Source organism: Eptesicus fuscus, chromosome 14, assembly GCF_027574615.1.
Source record: "Eptesicus fuscus isolate TK198812 chromosome 14, DD_ASM_mEF_20220401, whole genome shotgun sequence".
Taxonomy (NCBI): Eukaryota; Metazoa; Chordata; class Mammalia; order Chiroptera; family Vespertilionidae; genus Eptesicus; species Eptesicus fuscus.
Genome location: NC_072486.1, coordinates 7,891,218 through 7,913,993, shown reverse-complemented (window position 1 = coordinate 7,913,993; position 22,776 = coordinate 7,891,218). Strand labels below are relative to the sequence as shown.

The 22,776-nt window shown below is 43.2% G+C and overlaps 1 protein-coding gene across 1 annotated transcript in view; it reads left to right on the top strand.

Annotated features, from left to right (window-relative positions):
• Positions 1–22,776, top strand: part of ITPRID1 (ITPR interacting domain containing 1) — a 47,756-nt gene that overhangs the window by 5,731 nt on the left and 19,249 nt on the right. The window contains exons 4-8 of the mRNA XM_054726602.1: positions 5,394–5,445; positions 7,108–7,194; positions 7,613–7,815; positions 9,016–9,587; positions 10,715–10,772. Coding sequence (XP_054582577.1) covers positions 5,394–5,445; positions 7,108–7,194; positions 7,613–7,815; positions 9,016–9,587; positions 10,715–10,772 — 972 coding nt within the window. The remainder of the gene's footprint in view (positions 1–5,393; positions 5,446–7,107; positions 7,195–7,612; positions 7,816–9,015; positions 9,588–10,714; positions 10,773–22,776) is intronic.

Below are 22,776 nucleotides of genomic sequence, written 5' to 3'. Positions count from 1 at the left end.
GGTGAGTAAACTCATCTCTTTCTAGTAGGAATTGATTAAACAATAAGAACTTACAGAATCAAATTCTAAATGTTGTGGTCTCTATTATAAGAAAAAGTCAAAGTAAATCCAATTAAGCATAATAGATGTTCCTTTAATGCTTATCAAAAGAAAGCATTCAGAGCAAAGAGCTGTGCCAGGCGGTGGGAACAAAGATGTAGAATCTATGGTTCCTGCTCTCGAGAATGTCACTCTGACTTTCCAGGACCATCATAATCTGAATGTAACCGATACCAATGTTCTAAAAGACCTTCTAATCCTATCTGCTCTCATTCCATCGCTACTTCCTTCATCATCCAATTCCTCCTATATTTACATCTCTCCGGTTCTGTTCACCCGTTGCCCTTCTTTTGAGTCCTGACTCAAGTTCCATATTCTCGTGAGGGCCCTTCCTGATGTCTGCACTAAGAGACTCGTTCAGTTTTCTAAACACCAGTCACATCCACTATGGGTTCTATTCATATGGCACATGGTCTCTGCTGCCTCAAATTATTAAGGCTATGATCAGCCTCACTAACAAAATTGTAGATGCCCCTGAGGCAGGGATCCCCTGTAACATGCCTGACTTCTCCAGAGCTAATCAACCAAAGGATCTTAGTACAACTGGCCCGTGATGAAGATGATGTAGTCATATTGGGAAATCTTCAAAGGAGAGGTGAGACATAAGCTAGTCAATTAAAGGGAGATGTGGTTTTGGGGGGAAAAAAGAGGCAAAGCAAGACAGTGTCAGTTGGTGGAAGCAAAAGGAGCTTTGGCAAAGTCATAGAATGAGAAGAAAGTTACATAGGTACAGGAATGCACACAGAAGGTGGTCAGACTAGGAACTGGTCTCAGGCTGGGAAGCAAAGGCAGAAATGTTCCTGTTAAATAGGGTATTGTCATGTTATATATGCCTTGGTATCCAGAAAGAGGGGATCCCACTTGATGTCTTAGGAGAGGGGTGGCAAAGAAGTGTCATCTCAGGTTCCAATCAAAGGACAGGCTGTGTTCAGCAATTTTTGAAGCCCTACCTTTGTTCACCTGAATAGAGGGTCCTGAGTCACAAGTGACAGATGCCATGGGTGCAGCACCGGGGAACTGCAGCAGGCCTGGTACACACTGGCCATCTCTATTGCAGTGAGTTATGAATGGTTTCTGAGAAGGGCAGCGACAGATTCCAGTGTGTATCCTGGCAATGGGAGGATGGTGCACACCTCGGGATGAAGCTGCTGTGACCTCAACTTGGGGTGGGTGTCAGCAATGGAGTAGAGAGGATGGGTCAACATCACCAGCAAAATAAACAGATATGTGGGTGAAGAAGAGCCCAATCATTACAACCGGCTTTAAGGTTTTGAGCATGAGAGTCGGGGAGAATGAAGAGTCTCTTTTTTGGTAAGGATATAGATTAATAATTGATTAAATGAGACAAACCCTGCTGACTGCCTCTTCTAAGTGTCTTGGTCATGCAGGAGTTAAGTGTGCAGAAAGCTGCAGATTGCTATTATTTTAGAGCCCTGTGAAAATGTAATTTGATTAGTCTATTGGACGATATTCCAAAGAACCAAATGTCTTCCATGAATCAGTCAGAAATGCTTAGGAAAACCAAAATAAAAAATGCTTTCTAAGCCAATGAAGGTGCTAATTAGTGCCTTCTGCATATCTCACTCCATCTTCCCCAGCCATACACTCTGCAGGGTTAAGCGCGGTGTCTGCTGCTTCAGATGGCAGGAGTCCACCTAGCAGTGGGTGGGGTGGCTGGAGACTCAGGTCTCCAAGAAGGAGTAAGAACTGGATCTTAACCCATGCAGTGGGACACACTGAGTAGGGCAGGGCATGATTTTTCTTGCTTTAATTCTCCTCCAAATCAACCCTTACAAAATGTGGGAATAGAAGGACCTTAATATTTTTTTTCAGTATTTATTCTCCAATGCACTTAGAAAGTCAAATATGGTTTTATAAAACCAATAAGGGTATCTTCGAAGGGGAAAATATTAGATAAAATATCAAAAGCTAGCAACGAGAGAAACGAGTGAGGAATGAAGGAGGCCCTCCCCAGCAGGGCTTTGTGGTGAACACAGGCACGGCCATAGGGTCCCATCTTCTCCCTGGACGAGCCTGGTGCCTGCAGAAGCTTGAGAAAGTCCGGGGCAACAGGAGCGGTTGGTTTGCTCCACCTGGCATTCCTTGGGTGTCAAATTCTTGCTGTGACTATAGTAGCAGATTCAAATGCTTCTGGAGCTGGGGTGGTAACCACTGTTGGACCAAGCAGGCCGGACGGAGAGCAGGGAATCACAGGGCACATGGCTGCCAATAGACAGCTGCCCTGAAGGGCCTGGGCCACAGTTGCTGGATTTGCTGAGTTTTTAGGAAATTCTAGGAATCCCATGCCAGTGAGACCTGGGCTGCCTGCTTATGCCTCTCGGTTCAGGTTTAGGTTCAGGTTCATTATTGAAAACAGGCAACCTGGCCCTGAGGAGCCCATCCTCAGGCTCCAGAGAGTTTATCTTACACATTGGCAAAGTAGAGAAAAACAAAAATAAAACAACCACCACCATAACAAAACACCCCAACAGACAACGAATAATAACTCCACACTTCTCTCTCCAAGACTCTCAACTACCAGGCGGAAGTGTTGGAAAGACCGGTCACTGCTTCCCAGGACCTGGGAAGCCCGGAAATGCCCAAGGAAATGGAGTGATGAACCAAATTCATTTTTAACAATTTTATTATAATTTTTAAAACAAGCTTAGTTTGTGAATTTCTTCTAAAAGATCATATTGATTTTCTCTGGCTTGGTTTTCTCCAAAATCTAAGCTTGACAGCAGAGAAGGCTGATGTGTGTGAATTAGATGGAGAGAGACATTTGTGTCATTTCAAATAAGGTCAAGAAGACAGTAGATAAGGAATCTAACAAGAGATATAAAAGCTGTATCTGTGCGTCAGTGAGGATGGGGTTCAGGTGAGGGGTTTAGACACCCCAACCGCCCCTCTGGGTCAGTGATGGCTGGGCCTTATGGGGAGCTGTAAGGTGGAAGGAGAGAAGGCCCTTTCTCCAACGGGTATTGAAATTGTGTTAGGCTTTCAATATGTGTCGTCAGATCAGAAAACTAACCCCCCTCGTGACCTAGCTGGCTCCACTTTGCACATTTCTTGGAAAACATGTTGCTTTTGGGGGCTCCTTTTCCTCTTCGGGGCTCCCCTTGGTTTCCTGGCAAGCAGCTTGCTTCTGAAGGTGGATGGCAGGGCCGTGGGGTGTGGTCCACGGAGTGTGGCTCGAGAAGCTCATGGAGATGCCCTGGGTGCAGGGCTGCCCATTTCTCTGGAGGCTGGGTTTCCTGCGGGGCCAGGGTGTGGGAAAGGGCAGCAAGGCTGAGCGAACTCTTCTCTTCAGTATCTGAAAATGGTCATTTCCTCTCTCACAGTCTGAGCCACTCACTGTGTCCACAGTGCCAGGCTGGCCTGGATCACACATCCATTCACACGTCCGAGGAAATCCAGAGCAATGGCAGGCAACTGGGAAAGGCCGAGGCAGGGGCGAGAGAGGCGTCCTAGCAGGACACGCAGAACCACGGAATGGCTTCGGGGAGAAGAGGCGCTCAGAAACTTGGAGCTAGCCTTTGGGACTTCCCTGCACAGCAGTAGGTGGAGGTGGTAGTGGCAGGAATGGAGTCAGGGAGGAACAGAAAAAAAAAATGCTTAAAATAGACAAATATTTATTTTACCTTTCATTTTGGGCAATGTCTCTAATTTATTATGGCATCAAGTCATTACAATATAACTGTCAAAAATTAGACTGTGCTTGCATCTATAACGTGGTTAATAAAGTGGCAAATAGGCTTTCTCTCGTGTGACAACTTCAATCAGTTGGTAATGGCTTTATGGTCTGAGAAGCTCTGAGAGTGAGTTGAGTTCAGGGAGTGAGCACTGCAGTGGATTAGCGGTGCCTGCCGAGGTGAGAGACTTGGCACTGAACAAATGATGTTTCTCAAACTCTGGGTCTTGGAGGTGCCTCACGGGACCCAGAAAAAGTGGATGGACAAAACCGTCAGGACAGCTCCCTTTGACCCCTGTAAACTATTGGAATCTTGAAGAAGAATCTCTCTGCTTAAACCCAGAGTTTCAAAACTACTGATGTAATGGGCAAAAAAGACTGGAGTTTTGATTCTAAGTTCATTCTTAACTTGGTACATAGGTTTGAATCAGTTATTTTGACTTATATCTGTCACCAGATGTCACATAGGACATCTGAAAAATGTCATAGTTGTATCATAATAATGATCACTTGCCTCAATATGCCATCCTTGGCAGTGGCTCCCCAGAATGTTTTATGAGCAGTTACATATTCTCTTTAAGTTTAGCAATTTCTAAAGTTTAGATATGTACCCTGAAATCACTGTGTTTCTCAAAACCCACTTGTGAAATTTATTGCAAACAAAGAATGTCAAATAAGCTTCATCTCATTTGATCAGTTGTGGCTTTCTTGGTGAATTTAAGAGCCTACCTAGGCTCTATGAGAAAGTGATGAGGTTGACTGGTGATGTCTGCTATGGGAGTGGGAGCTGGAGTGGGTAGCACAGAGGCCATATACATCCCTACTCTATTCTTAAACGTTTACAGTAGATTTATATTCTTCACCCCATATGATTCTTGTGCTGACAGAGTTCCATTTGCTTCGTAGAGCAGACATATATTTGATCTCTTCTCTCACCTCCTCTTTAAGTTGTAGTTCTGTATTTCAAAATGCCATTTGATCTAACATGACCAGCCCTGCCCCTGAGATCTGCCCTTGCTCCAGATGCTCTTCTTTCACAGCAACCCCTCTTTTCAAACAATCAAATTCTCCTATTTTTTTTAATGAGCAGATGATCCCAGCCCCCTGCCACCTCTTTTTTTTCTTTATATGTTTTTCTTTAAAATTTTTTTATTGATTCCAGAGAGGAAGAGAGAAATAGAAACATCAGTTGGCTGCCTCCTGGAGACCGAGCCCAAAACCTGGGCATGTGCCCCAACCAGAAATCGAACTGATCTCCTGGTTCCTAGGTTGACATTCAACCACTGAGCAACACCGGCTGGGTCATTTCTCCTTATTCTTAAAAACTCGAGACAAGCACTGCTTCTTTCCAGGTAGTCACTGCTGACTACTTCACGAGCCATTGACTTCCCTTTCACTGAGCAAGTACACACGTCTTCAAGTGCCTGTCACACCATTTAGCCATTAATTACATTCTGTCTTGTTCACTACAGAGATGCCTTGTATCTCATGCCCATACAATCTCAGACATGGCAATCAGTCACACGTTGGTTCCTTTGAGGATGAGAAAATCTTCCATGAGGATGAAAGGAAATTAAGTTCATCCCCCCTTTTTTTGTTGCAGTTTTTTCGCATGAACAAGGAATGGTTCAAATGACTGTAAAAGACTACCTGAGGTAGGTGGCAGAATCAGTGTTGCTTCAGTCCAGTATTTTACGGCCACATCTCTCATAAGGGAAGTACAGTGAGGAGAGTTCTTAATAATGACATGGATCTTGGGATCTTGTCACTGATTGAGCCACAGTGCTGCAATGTTTTCGGGAAACTTGAGAGAAATAGAGGTTCTTAAAATGTCATGAAGGAGTGAGTAAATTAAATCAACAAATTCTGACTTGGAGGGGATTTAATTAAAACACACAGAAATGGTATTCTACTGTAATTCAGCTGTTCACAAGGACCTGTTTATAAAACAGTTACATTCATATTTCATATGGCAAATATTATTGACCATCATGCTATAATTTAATTATTATAATTTCCAATGTTAGGTGGAAAGCAGTGAGAGTCTCTTAATTTGAAGATAGACTAGGTCTCAAAGTGACCCCAAGCAGCAGCATCCACATCACCTGAGAACTTACTAGGACAGATTTTTGATTCCCAACCCAGACACTTTGAATAGGAAAACCTAGGGGTAGAGTCCAGAAATCGGTGTTTTTATAAGGTCTTCGCATAGTCCTTGGGCACGCTCTGGTTTAAGGACCACTGAACTAGACTATGAGCTTTTATAGGTCGGGAGAAGCAATTGAACAAAGAGGCAGGGCCCATCTATTCTTACTAATAATGGACAAGATTAAGGCAAATTCAGCTGTGCACGCAGGAGACCTTGGTCTCCTTGGGAAAACTGTTATCTACATTGTATTCTTCGATAAATTTCAATTTTGTGCCAACTGGCTGTTGTATTTGATGAGACTAGATGCAGCTATCTTTTAGATGAGGCATCTACACGTCAACTACATTATGACAGGGTTCCGTTCTGTTTGGAAATGCTTTCTTTTTAAAAATATGTTTTCGTTGATTTTAGCTAACGAGGAAGGGAGAGGGAAAGAGAGATAGAAACATTGATGAGAGAGAAAGATCAACATTGATCAGCTGCCTCCTGCACAGCCCCTGCTGGGGATTGAGCCCACAACTCAAGCATGTGCCCTGACCAGGAATCAAACCAGTGACCTTCTGGTGCATGCTCAACCACTGAGCCACACCGGCCAGGCTGGAAATGCTTTCAAATGACCTGCAGTTCAGGTCTCTTTGGATAGAGGGATGCTGGTTTTTGAGGCAGTAAAGGGGAGTGTTACTGTTGCAAATGGTTGGCCCTGAGCCTAGAGACAGCACTCCGAGAACACTAACCATGCCCTAGGAAGTCCTTCATGATGAGAATGAATGTTGAGTCGCTTCAGTGGCTGCTGCCTCAACCTCTTTCATAACAAAATTTTAACTTCCTCCCGAAAGTCAGAGCCTATCTAGCAGGGATCATTCCTGAAAGGTTCCCCAATGATTTGCCATCTGTCAAAAGTGAGACATTCTGTCACCTTCATAATGAGCTCTAGTGGGCACCTGACACTTAAATCCTCACACCTTCTGTAGGCAGCACTCCCCTCTGCCGCTGCTGCGCTCCCTCTTCAAAGGCGTGGCCCCTGTGGGATTATTAGGAATGACCAGGAAATGCAAATGTGTGCTCTGGAAGGGAAAGGCTCCCACTGCTCTCTGGTGGGGAGGTGGGGGGCGGAGGAGAGAGATGATCTAAATGGACCCATCTCATCGTTGCTACCCTCTCGCCCTAGATCTCTGCACCAATGTTCAGAAACTCCTACCCTATCCAGAGGGACCAGCTTCAACTCGTGCCATTCTGCTGTGAGTATACCACAAAGGTATGTGGTTTCCAGGCACTTCGCATCCAGGAAAATCATCCCATGCAACAGTGGATTTCATGAATCGATAAGTAGGCACTTGAGAAATTCATGAATGGATAGAGGAGAGAATGAGTGAGGATTTCTAAACCCCAACTTGCAAGAGGAGTATAAAAGGGTCAGTGAAATAGGCTAAATATCTGTCAATGGGGAAATGGTCATATAAGTTCTCGGCTCCCATTTTATGGAATTCTGTACAGTGACAAAAGGAATAGGTATTTGTTTATATATACTAACTTGTGATCTTCAATTCATATTTTAGAAGAAAAAAGGCATGATGCCAAAAGATACATAGAGTATGTTACTATCTATAAAGCAAATGTGAAAACTGTAAAGCATGTATGTTACGGGATAAAGACATTCATATTTTTTACTGCAGCATTCCTGAGTGGCTGGAATTTGTGGAAAAAGATCCAGTGGAGATTCTCTTGGATCTGGGGTTTGGTGCTGACGAGCCAGACATCTGCACACAAATTCCAGCCAGATTCCTGGGTTGTAGCTCAGCAGCCACAGGGATCAATATCCGTGTTTTTCTTGAAGCTCAAAAGCAGCGAATGGACATTGAGAACCCTAACTTGTATGGTAAGTGAGGACCACATGGCATCCAAGTCCTACCGACGGCAATTGTTACAGAGCAAGGGCTCGCTACCCAGTACACGTAGGAGCCAATACTATGGCACTGGCTTTTAAGAAAAAAAATCTTTATTGTAAGATCAACCAGCAAGAAGAAAAGAGGCAGAGCTCAAATCTGTCTTCTGATCCAGGGTTCAAAGAGAGATTGACGGGGTTCAGGGAAACCTGCTAGCATGCGAAATCATTGGCAGGGGACAAGTTTCAACTGGAGGGCGTTGGAGCTTGGCCATTCATGGTAAGAATGGCTTCAGCACCCAACCTCCCTGGACAGCAGACCCTTCACTTCTGAAAGGATTCTGGTGTTCAGGTTCCAGTTTTGTCTCAGTGCTTTGGTTCCGTGGGGTGGAGAGACTTTGGTTCCAAGTGTTATTGGAAGTCAAAATCCTCTCCTCTGCACATGCTTTGGCCAAATGCTGTTTTGTTCAGTTGTCCTTAAAAAACAGCCCAGTATCTTGTTAGAATAAGGTCAGTTTGAGCTGGTTCTGCAGTTACACAGTGAGCGGGGAGGTGAGCCACAGTATTAGGAGAGATGGTCTGGGAGATGTGTTCAGTGGCAATCCACCCCTCCTATCGTAGCTGAAACAGAACAGCTTATATCTGGACCCCTCTACGTGTCCACTGCGGGTTGGTGCATATGTTTGGGGAAGGGAAATATGTTCCATGTTGTCCTTATTCATGCGCCATGATTTTTCCACACTCTCAGGTGGCAATAGATGGAGAGGATGGAGGTGAGGATGAGGATATCTACTGCCGAAAGCAGTGGGAGAAACGCAAGATCATCTTGTATGAAAGAGCTGGGTTTACTTTTTGACAATTTAGTTTAATTCACAAGATTGAACTCAAGATACATCTTTGTCTGTCGATGTTATGGATTAACACACCATTAATTATTGTCATGTATGAATCTATCTAGTATGCATGTACAACTAAATACAAAAGGTATTCACTTCCCCATAACTTTATATAGAGGAGTCACCTTCATAATAATTAGTAGCATGTACAGAGGGGGGAAAAATGAGTTTCTGGAGCTTCAAGTCCTTCTCATCTTGAAAAATCACATGTGTTAACCAACCCCTCCAGTTTTGACAACCTCAATGCAGTTTCATTACAAAAATCCGGTCTAAAAATTGTGCTTTCTATATTGTTCAGGCCGTTTCCGACAGCTGGAAATCCTGGGTCAGGTGGCCAATGCCTTCTCATCTTTGCTGAATGATGTTAGCACCTGGCAAAGCAAAGCTGAAGAGAAAGACGGAGAGGAAAGTGTGCAAAGAACTTCAGTGAGTGGAGCCAAAGAACATCCAGGAAGAGAGGGAGGACTTTTCAGGAGAGCCTCGAAGCAGAACATCAGTGGAGACGGTAGTTCAGAAGTGTCAGGGTCTCTGAAGAAGAGGGAACATTTTTCCAGCACCTATGCAGGACCAGGAGGGTGTGGAATAGAGTCAACAGCCGTGACAGACAACCTCGACCAAAGTCCTTTGTCTCCTTCGGCTGAGCATTGGTCTCTCCAAGCCTGTGATGACTTGATACCTTGTCGTCCTCCCAGAGCTCTCCTGAAAAAGCGCTGGCCTTACTCACCCATGCTAGCCCAGCAGACTCTTCCTTCCTGTGGGTCTGAGGGGTCGGTCAAGGACAGAACTCGGAAAGAAAACGCGATTCAGACTAACAAGCTCAAGAGCTTATCCAGGGCGAGGAAAGCACCAGACTCCTTCGAACTGGAAGAGGTCAGTGTTGTTTGTACTTTGTGCTCAACTTCTAAGGGAGATAACCCTCAGCAAGGCACCTTTGGCCTTTCAGCCCTCATTTAACCCCTTCATCTGTCAACCCCTTGCATTAGGTCTTACGTTCCAAACTCCTGTTTAGTCTGGGACTTTTAAGGTCATTCTGGTTGCTTCAGTCAGAACTAAGTGATACGAAACCAGCCTTTGCTTTCTTCCATCCTTTTCCAGTCCTTGCTCTCAGTTGAATCCACAGGTTATTTCTGTCTTTGCCATTGCTCACTGTTTTATTATGCATCTCAGGATGGTTTTCTCTACTCTTTCCACATTTCACCTTCTTCAAGGGTCCGTTCAACTACTTCCCACTCAGTGAAATTCCTCCTCTGTATTCTCATAGCCTCGGCAGGGAGAGCTTCTTGAGGTAGATATTGTGTGTGTGTGTGTGTGTGTGTGTGTGTGTGTGTGTGTCAAGGACATGCCCCCCCCCCACACACACACACACACAGCTCCTAGAGGACCAGGTTTTGTCATCGAGGGGATGTGTCTTGGAAATATTTCCCCCTAGATGACTAATGCAGGGCCTTAGACAAAGAAGCAGGATGGGTTTTTTATTTTTTATTTTTATGGGACCAGTATTTTGTTAGTTCGCTTTGGGATTTATTGACAGTCACCTAGCTTGACTCCCATTTCACACATCTCTGCTTTTTCATCCCACCTTCATACATTCATGCTAATTTTCACCCTATTTAGATGGCATGGCCACCTGCATTTCTCAGTCTTTTAAAAAAATATGTACATACACATTTTCATTAGTTTCTCTATTCTTTAATTTAATTCAAAGAAAGTACATAAGAGCATGCCCCACCCCTCTTTTCATGTCAAATTATCCAGTAGTGGGGGAGGATATTTACTTGTAAATCCCAAGGTTAGCCATCTCTCCTTTGAGCCTTCTGCTATGAGGCACTCTGATAGGCTCTGGGGAACAGACTCCGCCCTAAAGGGAACCACAGTGCAGGGATGGGCACAGAAGCCAAGACAGTGACAGGTTGCTGATACACTTCTCTGTCACTACAGAGACAGGTTGGGGTATCTGGGGAACAAGATAATGAGACTGACATATTCCGGTGTCTCAGGTCCAGAGCTTTGAAGAGGAGATTGGTGATCACCCTGACCTGACTTCAGGAACTAAAGGTAAGAATTCGTCAGGGTGTGCAATTTCATTAGTGGTCTTTTCAGAGAATGTAAGTGACTTCTACTCAACTTTCTTAAAATGTAGAACTTACTCATTGCCAGGACATGCCACATTTGTTACGACTACTATCTACTACCACTGCATTTTCTACCTGCTACTATTACGTAAACTCTCGCTAGCAATGCAAATGTACATGTAAATTTCAAAATATTTACTACAGAAATATTCAGTATCAGTGGGGCTTGTCTACCATTAACTCTGTGTGAGGCGACCAGGATAATAGAATGGATTTCACATAGGACTGGAACTAACTGAGGGAATACGTTCTTACTTCTGCCAACTGCTTAATGTTGTACACGTTATATCGTGTCACTGGGCCTCAGTTTTTACATGTTATAAAGAGATAAGAACAGGTAATTTTTAAGTTATCTGCCAGAACTTATATCCTAAATTAAGTGATTATATGACCTTCATGTGAAACTCTCAGGTGAAACAAGTTATCTAGATCTAACTTTGGGTATTCTCTTAGGTGGTCTTATAATGTCCTGGACAGCAGGGGAGGCAGCCTTTCTCTACTTCTGGTTCCTATGCCCTTGTTCAGCTATCATTGTGATTCAGCATTTCCATAATCCTATAACAGAGTGAGAAGTAGACAGGAATTAGCGAAGCAAAATAAAGCAGATGAAGCTAGTATAGGTCCTGGAAGAAAATATGCTAATTTTAATTTAATTTAGTGTGGTGTCAAACACATCTTTTTCATTACAAAGTGTATGTATTGGTCTCATTTTGCTAAATGCTGTTTAGAAATTATGCATTAGTAATTATAGGGTCCTGCTGATTACATAAATTGTTATCCTGCTCTTTGAAGTAATTACCACATAACCTGCATTGAGGTTTTTAAGATAAAAATAAGCATCTGTTTTCCATCTAATTGAATGCTTCTCAACGAAGCTGGGGGTTCTCTTGCCAATAGGAGCTGCCTTCCTTGACATTCAATTAAGAGGTCTGCTGGTATCATCTAAGTCACCCCAATCATTACAAAAAAGTTATTTGGAAAGTTAGGCAAAAGCACTAATCTACATTTAATCTCAAATTTAGAGAGCAAAGTAGTATGGGTGAAGGTTGGCCTAGTGGAGAAAATCTGAATAACAATTAAAGCAAATGTAATTTCATTACTTTCACAAACAGTATTGTTAACCCAAGAAAAAATAGGACTAAGAAAAAAATAAGTCAAACTAGTTCAAATAATAGAGAAAGAGGGAAATTATTGATATATATATATAGGAGTGAATTGCATATACACTGAGTGGCCAGATTATTATGATCTCTGAACATATAATAATCTGGCCACTCAGTGTATATCCTAGATAATAAAAGGCTAATATGCAAATTGTCCCCTTGACCAGGAGTTCGACCAGCAGGCAGGCCAGCCAACTGCCCATGTCCCCTCCCCCCTTGCCAGGCTGGCCAGACCACACCCATGCACAAATTTGTGCACCAGGCCTCTAATATATACACTAATAACAGAGTAATATGCAAATTGACCATCACACCAACACACAAGATGGCTGCCCCCATGTGGCCAGAAGATGGCCACCACAAGATGGCCACCACAAGATGGCCACCACAAGATGCCTGCAGGGGAGGGAAGTTGTGGGACGTTAGGGGTGACCAGGCGGCAGAGGAGGGAGTTGGGGGAGACCAGGCCAGCAAAGGAGGGCAGTTGGGGGGCACAGGCCTACAGGGGAGGGCAGTTGTGGGGGATCAGGCCTGCAGGGGAGGGCAGTTGTGGGTGATCAGGACGGCAGGGAGGGCAGTTAAGGATGACCGGGCCTGCAGGGGAGGGCAGTTGTGGGAAGTTAGTGGTGACCAGGCCAGGGAGGGCAGTTGGGGTGGACCAAGCCTACAGGGGAGGGCAGTGAGAGGGGGACCAGGCCAGCAGGGTAGGGCAGTTGCGGGGGGGGAAGGACCAGGCCTGCAGGGGAGGGCAGTTAGAGGTGACTGGACGAGCAGAGGAGGGCAGTTGGGGAGACCAGGTCAGCAGGGGAGGGCAGTTTGGGGCAGGGGAGTCAGGCCTGCAGGGGAGAGCAGTTGGAGATGACCAGGCCTGCAGTAGAGGGCAGTAGGGGGGGGGACCAGGCCCGCAATGGAGGACAGTTGGGGGGGACCCAGGCCTGCAGGGGAGGGCAGTTGGGGGAGACCAGGCCTGCAGTAGAGGGCAGTTGGGAGCCAGCAGTCCTGGATTGTGAGAGGGATGTCTGACCGCCCATTTGGGATCGGGCCTAAATGGGCGGTCGGACATCCCTCAAGGGTCCTAGATTGGAGAGGGTGCAGGCTGGGCTGAGAAACACCCCCCCATGCACGAATTTTGTGCACCGGGCCTCTAGTATAAATATATACATATGAATGAATTTTTACTCAAAGTTGAAAGAGTGACTTCATTCAAAAGATGAAGGCATGTAGACTGTTTTGACCAATAGGACATGGCAGAAGCGATACTCTGCTATTTCCAGAACATAGCCCTTAAATGGCCTGGCTGCTTCCTGGGTCTTGAGATACCTATTCTTGGAATATTCTCTCTGCAAACATGACCTTTGTTTTGTAAAAAACCCAAACTGTATGTGGATGCCACATGTAGACACTCTGGTGGATAACCTTGATGAGCCCCCATGTGAATAAGCTATCTTGGATGTCCAGTCCAGTCAAACTTTCAGATGACTTCAGTCCAGATGCCTTCCAACTTTGATTGCATGAGCAATTCCAAACAACCACATAACTGAGCTGAGTTAATCCATAGAACCACGAGAGATAATAGAGTGTGGTTTTAAGCCACATACAGACACACAAATAGATGAAGGCATGTGGTGAACACTTCAAATACCTTTAAAACTTAAAGATATTTTAAAGACTTTTTCATCTACTCATGCACAATACTTTGAATATTAGCAGAAAAAGTATATTTAAGCATTTTCCTAAATGAATTGGAATAAAATTACTTCTTATAAAAGATAAGTAGCCAAGGTCACAAATATCCTACCCTCCCTTCAGCCCCTGAAAAATTCTCACTGAAATGAGTAAAGGAATATATATATATATATATATATATATATATATATATATATATATATATATAGCTAATATGCAGTGTCCCCTCGGGAGTTTGACCGGGAGAATGGGAGTTCGATCGCTCTCTGACCACCATGTGCGCTGACCACCAAGGGGCGGCACAGAACATGGTGGGCTACCAGCGGCAGTGGTGGTGCAGGGCACTGAGGGAGCAAGGGAAGGAGGAGGCATGGAAGCGGGGAAGCAGGGAACCTGATCGGCCCTGATCACTGGTCAGGCCTAGGGACCCTACCCATGCAAATTTCATGCACCGGGCCTCTAGTATAAATATAAAGAGGAAATACAGTTTGGTGCTATTAAAAGGGGAGAGGGGAGGTGATTCAATCATTCATATTCCAGAAGCCTTAAGGAACTTGAATAGAATATATTGTGGATGAAGATACAAACAATTCTATAGGAAGAGCTTGCCTAGGGATTGAAGAGAGTACTAACACATTAAGAGCATAATTTCTAAAATAATCTCATTTAACTCTGAAATCCAACAAGACACACCTTTTCTGTCACCTTATGAAACCAGCATACACAGCAAGACTACCACAAGATTTAGCAGTTCATAATTAGAGGCTATTCAGAAGAAATGCTTGCCAATAAAAGAATGACTACAAAAAAAAAAATCATGTAGAATAAACAACTACAAAAAACATGTAGAATAAACACTCACCCACTGTCAGTTGGAAGTTAAATTGTCATGAATCACTTGAAGTGTAATTTGTCTGTCACACAATTTTAAATGCATGCAGTTTTGATGCAACTATCACAGTTCTGGAATTTGTCCTACCATTAGACTCAAATGTGCACATAAGGACTTCTACTGCGAGAATGTTTATAGTAACAAACAACTAGAGGCAACTTAAGTGCCCCCAAATAAGTTCGCTCTAAACAATTGTTGTAAAGCTTACATTAAAATCTACTTAGACATTATTTTGAAAAATAAAGAGATATTTAAGTGTTGGTATGGAATGGTCTCAGAGATATACAGTTGTTAAATGCGGGGGGGAAATATACAAAAGGTTCTATCTAGATTCCTCTTTGAATTAAGAGTGCATCTATTTCTATTGATGGGGGAAGTGTGCACAGAATGCTTCTCAGAGAATATATAAAGAGCCGTTAATGGTTATACCTTAACAGAAGGGGAACTAACATGTTTTAAATTAATTGGCATCTTTTACTTTTCTTTTGTTACCATGTGCATATGTTATTTTCATAACACTACTTAGTGAAAAATTCTGGCAGTACTACTGGTATAGGAAATTAACACAATAAAAATGGGAGATTTTGTTGTTAATTTGCTGCCCCATTCCCCATAACAACCAGTCCAAACTTTTGTGCTCCTTTTATTTTTTAATTTAAAAAAATAATAAAATTATGTATATATTTAAGGTATACAATGTGATGATTTGATGTACACATACTCAGTGAAATAATTACTATAGCAAGCCAATTAACATATCATCTCTTCACATAGTTACCCTCTTGTGTATGTGATGAGTGAACCTGAATATCCCTTAGCAAATTTCCAATGTTTAATACAGCATTATTGACTATACCTTAGATCTCTAGACTTACTCATTCTACATAACTGCAACTTTCTACCCTTTGACCAACATCTCCCCCCAAATTGGGAGACTTTAAGATTCCTCTCCTCTTTTACAGGTCAAACAGGAAATAATAAAAGGTGATAGAGAAGACATTAATACAGTTGATAAAATACTTAATAGAAAAATATTTAAATACGTATTCTTTGCCAGTGTTCTTGAAATATTTATTAAAATATTGAACAATTTTTAAATGCAAGGATTATTTCTTTGGTTTCTTACACACACACACACACACACATACATGCACAGACTCTCACATATAATGTGTAAGTCATTTTGCCATAGATATAAATGCAGCAATATTTAAAATCAAGAATAAAAATATAAGCAACACTTTCCTCCTCAAAACAAACAAAACAAAATACCAAATCCAGGACTTGGGGACTGAGTCCTTCAAGTGCAGAAAATGCTAAGTTAAAACTATAAATGAGGATCACTTCAATAATAATAAATACTTTATTTAAAATTGGAGAATTGGAACAGAAGCAGTAATCTGAGGCAAATTCATAGTATTAATTGCTTTCGTTATCAAACAAGGGGAAAATAAACTAAGTATCTAACTCAAGAAATAATCATAAAAACAACAAAATAAACATAATTAGAAGATAGAGATTAAGAAATAAATGAAACTTAATAATGTGGGAAGTAGAAAACAAGGGATTCTATTTATTCTTTCTCTCTCTCTAGCTATCTCCCTTTCTCTCTCCTTTTCTCTCCTTTCTGTGCTATTTCAAAGGGACTGGTATACTAATTGAGAACATCAAAAATGCCCCCCCTCTCCTTTCTTAAGCAGACAACTTCAAATTCCACAGTCTCTGTTCTACTCTTCCTCCTTTATTTTCTCTGCCTCTGCCCTCATGCTGTTGCTATGCTTAGTAAATGACACTGCTACAGGGCTCCTCTGGAGGAATAGTTATTTGTTTTCTTATGCTAAATGAGGGTAGGAATCTTGTCTTATTTACTGAGCACCCCCCGGCCAAGCACAGTGCCAGACCCATTAGAGAACTCCATACATACTTGTTGCTCCCCACACTGATCAAGTCACTCTCAGCTTCTCTTGTCTTAGCCAGAGGAGTTCCCATAATAATTAATCAATGGTGATTTAACATTGCAACAGTGCATTGTGGGCAGAGTATAATCACTATCTTAAAATAGTATACATGGTATTTTCAATGATTTCACTGGCATGGATTTCAATATTTATAAATTAGGAATGTATAAAGTTTGTATATTCCTTTCAAATCTAAGAATTGGTGCTTTATTGTGGGGTATTGCATTTAGTCCTGAGTAATGTATACTTCATTTACCTCAGTTTTGCACACTTTCTAGCAACATCTCTCAAACAGGTGGTTTCCCTGAATATGCATGGAGTGTGTTGCTTAACTGTATATTCCAATCAATTACAATTATTATTAGGGAGCATGCCATTGTTAACAATTTACATCTATACACTGATTAGCAGCATCCCAAGCAGTCTCCATGGCATTACTTCACATAATCGCCACAGTATTTTTTCCTTTTTAGAAATAAGACACCCACAAATTAAGTTTCCTAAGTTTACACAGCTGATAAAGGGAAGCCAGGATGTTTTGAATTCAAATCCAGTTCTTCTTCCATACTGAATTCATTCATTCAGCAAATATTTAATGAGCTTTTTATACATGCAAGAACCTGTTCTAGGTGCTGGCGATACACACGGGAGTGAAATAGAACCCAGCCTCACGGAGCCCGTTAGTATTAGGAGAAACCAATTAATTATCGAATAACAATTGTGATGAATGTCATGAAGAAGAAGCAAAAGATGACCCGGAAGCTTCTAACATGCAGGAAAGAGCCCCATGCAGATTTGAGTGCCTTGCTAACGCATCCCTTGAAGTTCTTGGCAGCATTTGAGCGCTTTCTCTGTGCCAGGTGCAGTTCCAGGCTCTTTCTATGCAGTAATTCATGACTTCCCCTGGAGGTTGATTCTGTCCTTATCATTCCCATTGCACGGACAAGGAAACTGAGGCAGCGCGATTGTGTAACTGCCCCCGTCCTTTGTTTCTGGTTGCCTTCTGAATTGACCTTGAGAGAAAGCCCCAGGTCCTAAGTTCTTTGTGCTTGCCTCCCTTCTAGAGCAGGGAAGCTATTACAACAACAAAACTGCTCAACCACGAAAACAAACTTAGATCATGAGACTGGGAAGATTCTGGCTTCTCTCGTAACCTCCTACACGTGAATGGACGTGGCCATCCATGATTTCCTCCTTGGGTTGTTGCTGGCCTCCCTGAGGAAGTGGGTTGCCCACTGGGAGGTAAAAACGGACTCCACTGGCACTGAGAGGGCCTGAGTGTCCGTCTCCTTTGTTGTTTGGTTCGGGTCGTTATTTGCTTCCAGGGAATGAGCACACAGGGAAGAGGGTCGCCACGTTGCACGGAACCGATCGCTCTTGACTGCCTGCTCCCACGACAGGTTAGGACTAGGACACTGGTGGCGCACAAGTCTCGGTGGCCCTGTCCCTTGGCTCGGGCGCCTGGCCTCCATTTGAGTCGACTGCTTCATTTTCTGCACACCCCGCTGAAGCCGATTCCCACGCGGCTCTGTGTCTTCTTTATATTTCTCCGTAATGCCGTCTCTGGCTGCTTCGCTGCGGCAGGCTTTATGATCAGGATGGTTGTTTGCTTTTTTTTCCTTCCTTGGCAGTAGGCAGAGAGACACTCAAACTCCAATCGCCCTGAACAACTTACACAGAAACCGGGGTGTTTTCCTGGCTTGTTTTGAAATATTACAATTTTTTTTATTAGGCAATTTTATCATTGTTATAAATAAGTAATTGTACTGGGGAGAAGGGATAATCCTTATTTAATTAAATTCATCTATACTCCCAGGTTGGCAGCAACAAGACATATGTGAGACTAATACCCACAGCCTGCCTCTTTGCATGTGCAATTAAAAATTCACTCCGCGGTAGCACTGGCAGTTTCGGGTTGCTTTTGGCATTTACAAATTCTTTTATTTTGTGACTTTTTTTTTTTTTACCATACACATATGCTGGAGCAGATGTTGCTTATTTGTTGTTTATTCAAATCTGTAGGCTCTGGCAGCTAACTCCATTGTTCTGTAATGAAGCTTTATTCACTGTCCTGTATTAGGACCCCGCGCCTGCACGCGAGGCTGCCTCCGCTCCCAGTAGGACACCACAGTTATTGCCCTTGTAGTTGGCTGCTTAGAGCTGGAAGCTTGCACTGGGGGGCAGACCGACAACCACAACAAAGGGCTGGGTGGTTATGGTGGGGTGAGTGCGAGGGGACAGGCGGGAAGGTCACCCCGCGATGCTCTGCGATGCTCTGCAGTTCTGCCCGGTGGGCCCAGCCTGGCATCGGACTCAGCTGCTGTGGGGATTTGGTGTCTGAAGCTGGGAAGTGTTTCCTTCCTGCTCTTTCTCTTCTTTCTCTTTCTTCCTTTCTCTTTCTCTCTCTTCTCTCTCTCTCTCTCTCTCTCTCTCTCTCTTTACTTAATGTGTTCGCAAGCAGGGTTCTACTGCAATTCCCCACCCACCCTGCAACCATAGATTTGTTCCCAGCCACGCTTAGCTCTGTCCAGCACAAAACGATGTCTTCCATATATCACCCCCTCATCACATCGTCCCTCATCTGCATCCTGTTCCTGGCTGCCTGGGTCTTCGGGGGAGCCACACTTCATAAAGTCGAGAATGTCAGGTCCGTGTTGACCAAAATAAAGACCTGCTCATCCCTAGAGCTCCAGTGCCAATTTGGAGACATTCGCCTTCTGGAAAACCCCTGTCTTGGCCAGGAGGCAATCAATCAGAGATGTAACCACCTCCATCTGGCACATTATGACATTGAACCTCACTATTAACACATTTGTGATTCATCTTGTCCCAACGAGTGGTGCCAGGGATCAAACCACATCCTCCCTCCCCGTGGCAGCTGGGAGCACTCTAGCTTCCCAGCATGCAGAGTTAACACATTGGATCCTGTGACATCGCAAGTAACAATTCTTTTAATTATCACACCTTCTCCCTCCCCCCGCTCCCCACCCACTCCACAGACATTTTGGCACTGTGGGGATATTTTGCAGCCGGCAATCAGTACTTCTCTTAATTGATTGAGTATGTTCCAGTGGTGTGAAGCTGGGTATTATCCACTGTCCCATGCAAAGGCCAGTTGCTTAAGGCTAAGTTCTAGAGCTATAATCCCCTGCACTTGCTTGGGAGGTTTTATCCCATAAAGATGCTGTAGTGTTCATTCATGATATTTTTTCTTAGAAAATTTATCCTTAAAAAAAGTATTGCCCTGAATTGTCTGTGTATGAATGTGAATCTCCCTGGGATTGAATTCAAGGTCTTTGCCATCCTGGCCTCAGTCCATCCTGACAGTCCCAATAGTTACTTCCCCCAACATCCCCACGTTCACATCTCTGTAATTACAGGGCTCCCTTTTCCCGGAGCTCATTTCCCATCCCCTTTCCACGTGCCAGTGTCCCCCATCCTTCAAGGTCTCAGTTCAGTTATTACCTCTTCTGTCATCTCCTCCATAACCCTGTTCCCCAAACTCCTTCTTCAGTGCTCCCATACATTTTGATAGGTCCTTACCATACATAGGCCTTTACACAGTTTGCTGTGAGTGATAATTAGCTGGTACAAGTGCATGTCCTAACGAAATAGTTACTTCTCTTAAGGATTCTTTGTATACATCTTTGGAGCCATCTCTCGGCTAGGGGTTGGCATCTCCTCCTCAGAGGTGTCGTCATGGGGGTTGGGTTTAAGGAATGGGAATAGACCTGTCCTGAGAAGTCTGGGTGCCAGGCACTACACATGGCATTTCACAGTCTTAATTCATCTTCAAAACAACCATAGGAGTAAGTGAGGTTTACTCCCATTTTACAGATGGGAACAGAAGGACAGAGAGGTTAAGTAACTACATCAAGGTAATTCACCTATTGAGTGACTGAAGCTAGGATTCACAGATCTGTCTGATCCCAAGCTTTAGTCTTGCTCAAAGACTCCTCTGTTGCCCTAGCAAAAGGTTGAATGCTGTTATGTTAGGATAGTTAAGATACCACCCTAATATAAATATGTAGGTAGAAGTAGACTTATAGGTCAGTAGAGAAAAAAATGCTGTAATTCTAAGGGAACCTTAATATTCAAGTATATTAATATGGTTGAAATTGTCCACATTGTAGAAGGAAGTAAACCAAAGTTTACGATTTCACCAGGGGGTGAGTTTATTAAAATTCAGGCTTCATGATAATAATCACAATTTTTACTATTGTTGTTATTACTATTAAAAACCTCCACAGGACTATGCTAGATACGAAAATAAACAGGAGCTTGCTTTTTTATGCCCCTTATAAAAATTAATATTTTTGTTTAACAAAAGATAAGTTTTGGAGCTTTTCAAAAGATACTTTGTCTCAGATATGAAACCAAGGTCCCTTTATTTTGTTTTAACCTGAGAGGTTGTTTTAGAAGATTAGAAAATCTTTCCTGAGCTTGGAAAGGTGACTGTGGAAGGAAGCGAGGGTGTGGCCAAGGTCGTTGATAGCTGCCACCAACCAAGAAGGAAGGGGAGGGAAAGTGGGTGCATTTCAGATGCTCTTTATCTCATGTTTTATCCCCTATTCTATCCCCTATTCTCAGCCTCACTGTTGTTCCCCACTCCTTCCTACATCTCTTTAATTACTGGCAATGGCGAATATAAAATCATTCAAGGTGAAGATCACATTAAGAAATTAGGCCATTAATTCAGGAATTGGTGCTTTGCCCAAAGTCTCAGGCAATATGAAAGGAATGTGAAGATCGATGGCTTGGGGGAAATCATACCTTGCCGTCTCCCTTTTCAGGACCTGTTAGAAGGAAGTTGCCAGTTCTTGTCTTGTATAGCAAACCTCATTCTGTATGATAAGCATAAGCTTCTAGAAAAGGTTGAGCAAATAAGAAGACTGGTGTTAGAAGAGGCTTTGGCTGACCTTCCTGGGGCTGTTCTCCTCGCCTTGGGAGGAGAGTTGGCATTTCATCTTTTTAGCCTTTCCTGGGAGGGTTGAAGCCAGAGGTGAGGCTGGTTCTTCTTCCTGGGAAGAGAGGTTAGAGAGGGGCTCGGAGCCAGAGCAGCTGAGATTTTGATTGGTTTCTTCTGCTGCCAACTCTAGTCTGATGCTGGTGCCCACACAGACATCAGCGATGATATCTGCCATGGTCTATTTCCTTCACATGTGCAATTTGCCCACCTGCATGGCATTCTCACAGGTTTAACCTTGATCAGGGTCTGATGCATTAACCAATAAGATTTCAAATTCATTTTATAAAATAGAACATGATATGAACTTTAGCTATTCTGTTTTTATTCAATGGCTTTCTTTTTAAAGTATGGAGAATTGGTCTACAGGCAGTTTTGTTTTTGTCATTGTTGTATCATTATTGTTTCTATTATCATAATAAGGTAATCTTAATAAGTTCTTGCCTCCTAAGAAATAAGACTACTTCAAAAGCAAGCATTTGCCCTTCGTTAACTGTAAAGTGAACCAATTATCCTATATAATAAAAGGCTAATATGCAAATTGACTGAACAGCAGAACGACCTATCACTATGATGCACTCTGACCACCAGGAAGCAGACGCTCAACGCAGGAGCTGCCCCCTGGTGGTCTGTGCACTCCCACAGGGGGAGCATCTCTCAGCCAGAAGCCGGGCTCATGGCTGGCAAGTGCAGTGGCAGTGGCAGGAGCCTCTCTTGCCTCCGCGGCAGCGCTAAGGACCTCTCAGGGGTCCCGGACTGCGAGAGGGCACAGGCCAGGCTGAAGGACCTCCCCGCCGACCCCCGTGCATGAATGTCATGCACTGGGCCTCTAGTGATTTCATAGTGTCCAAAGTTCTTAACACATACTCTGGTAACCTAGAGGAGGATCTGGCACCTATTGGAAGCTTAAGATATGTTTATTCAATAGGTGAATGAGAATAGGAAGATTTCTCAGGGGCTATATTGCTACCTATGATAAAAAGACAACAAAATCAAGCTCCTCCCTCAATGTCTATATAGTTTGGCCATCAGAGGGAACCTTAAGATGGCCAAACCCCAGAGACTTCAATGAAACCAAGGTCACTTAGATAAAACTTTGCAAAGATAATATAATCCAGTATCATAGATTCCTGTGGATCTGAGTTGATATGGAGGGAGAGCTTTGAATCTAGAGAAATAAAAGATATTTTATGTCTATCAGATTATGATTTTTAAAAGATAAATTATGATTAACTTACTTCTTTCCATTTAGTATGCTTATG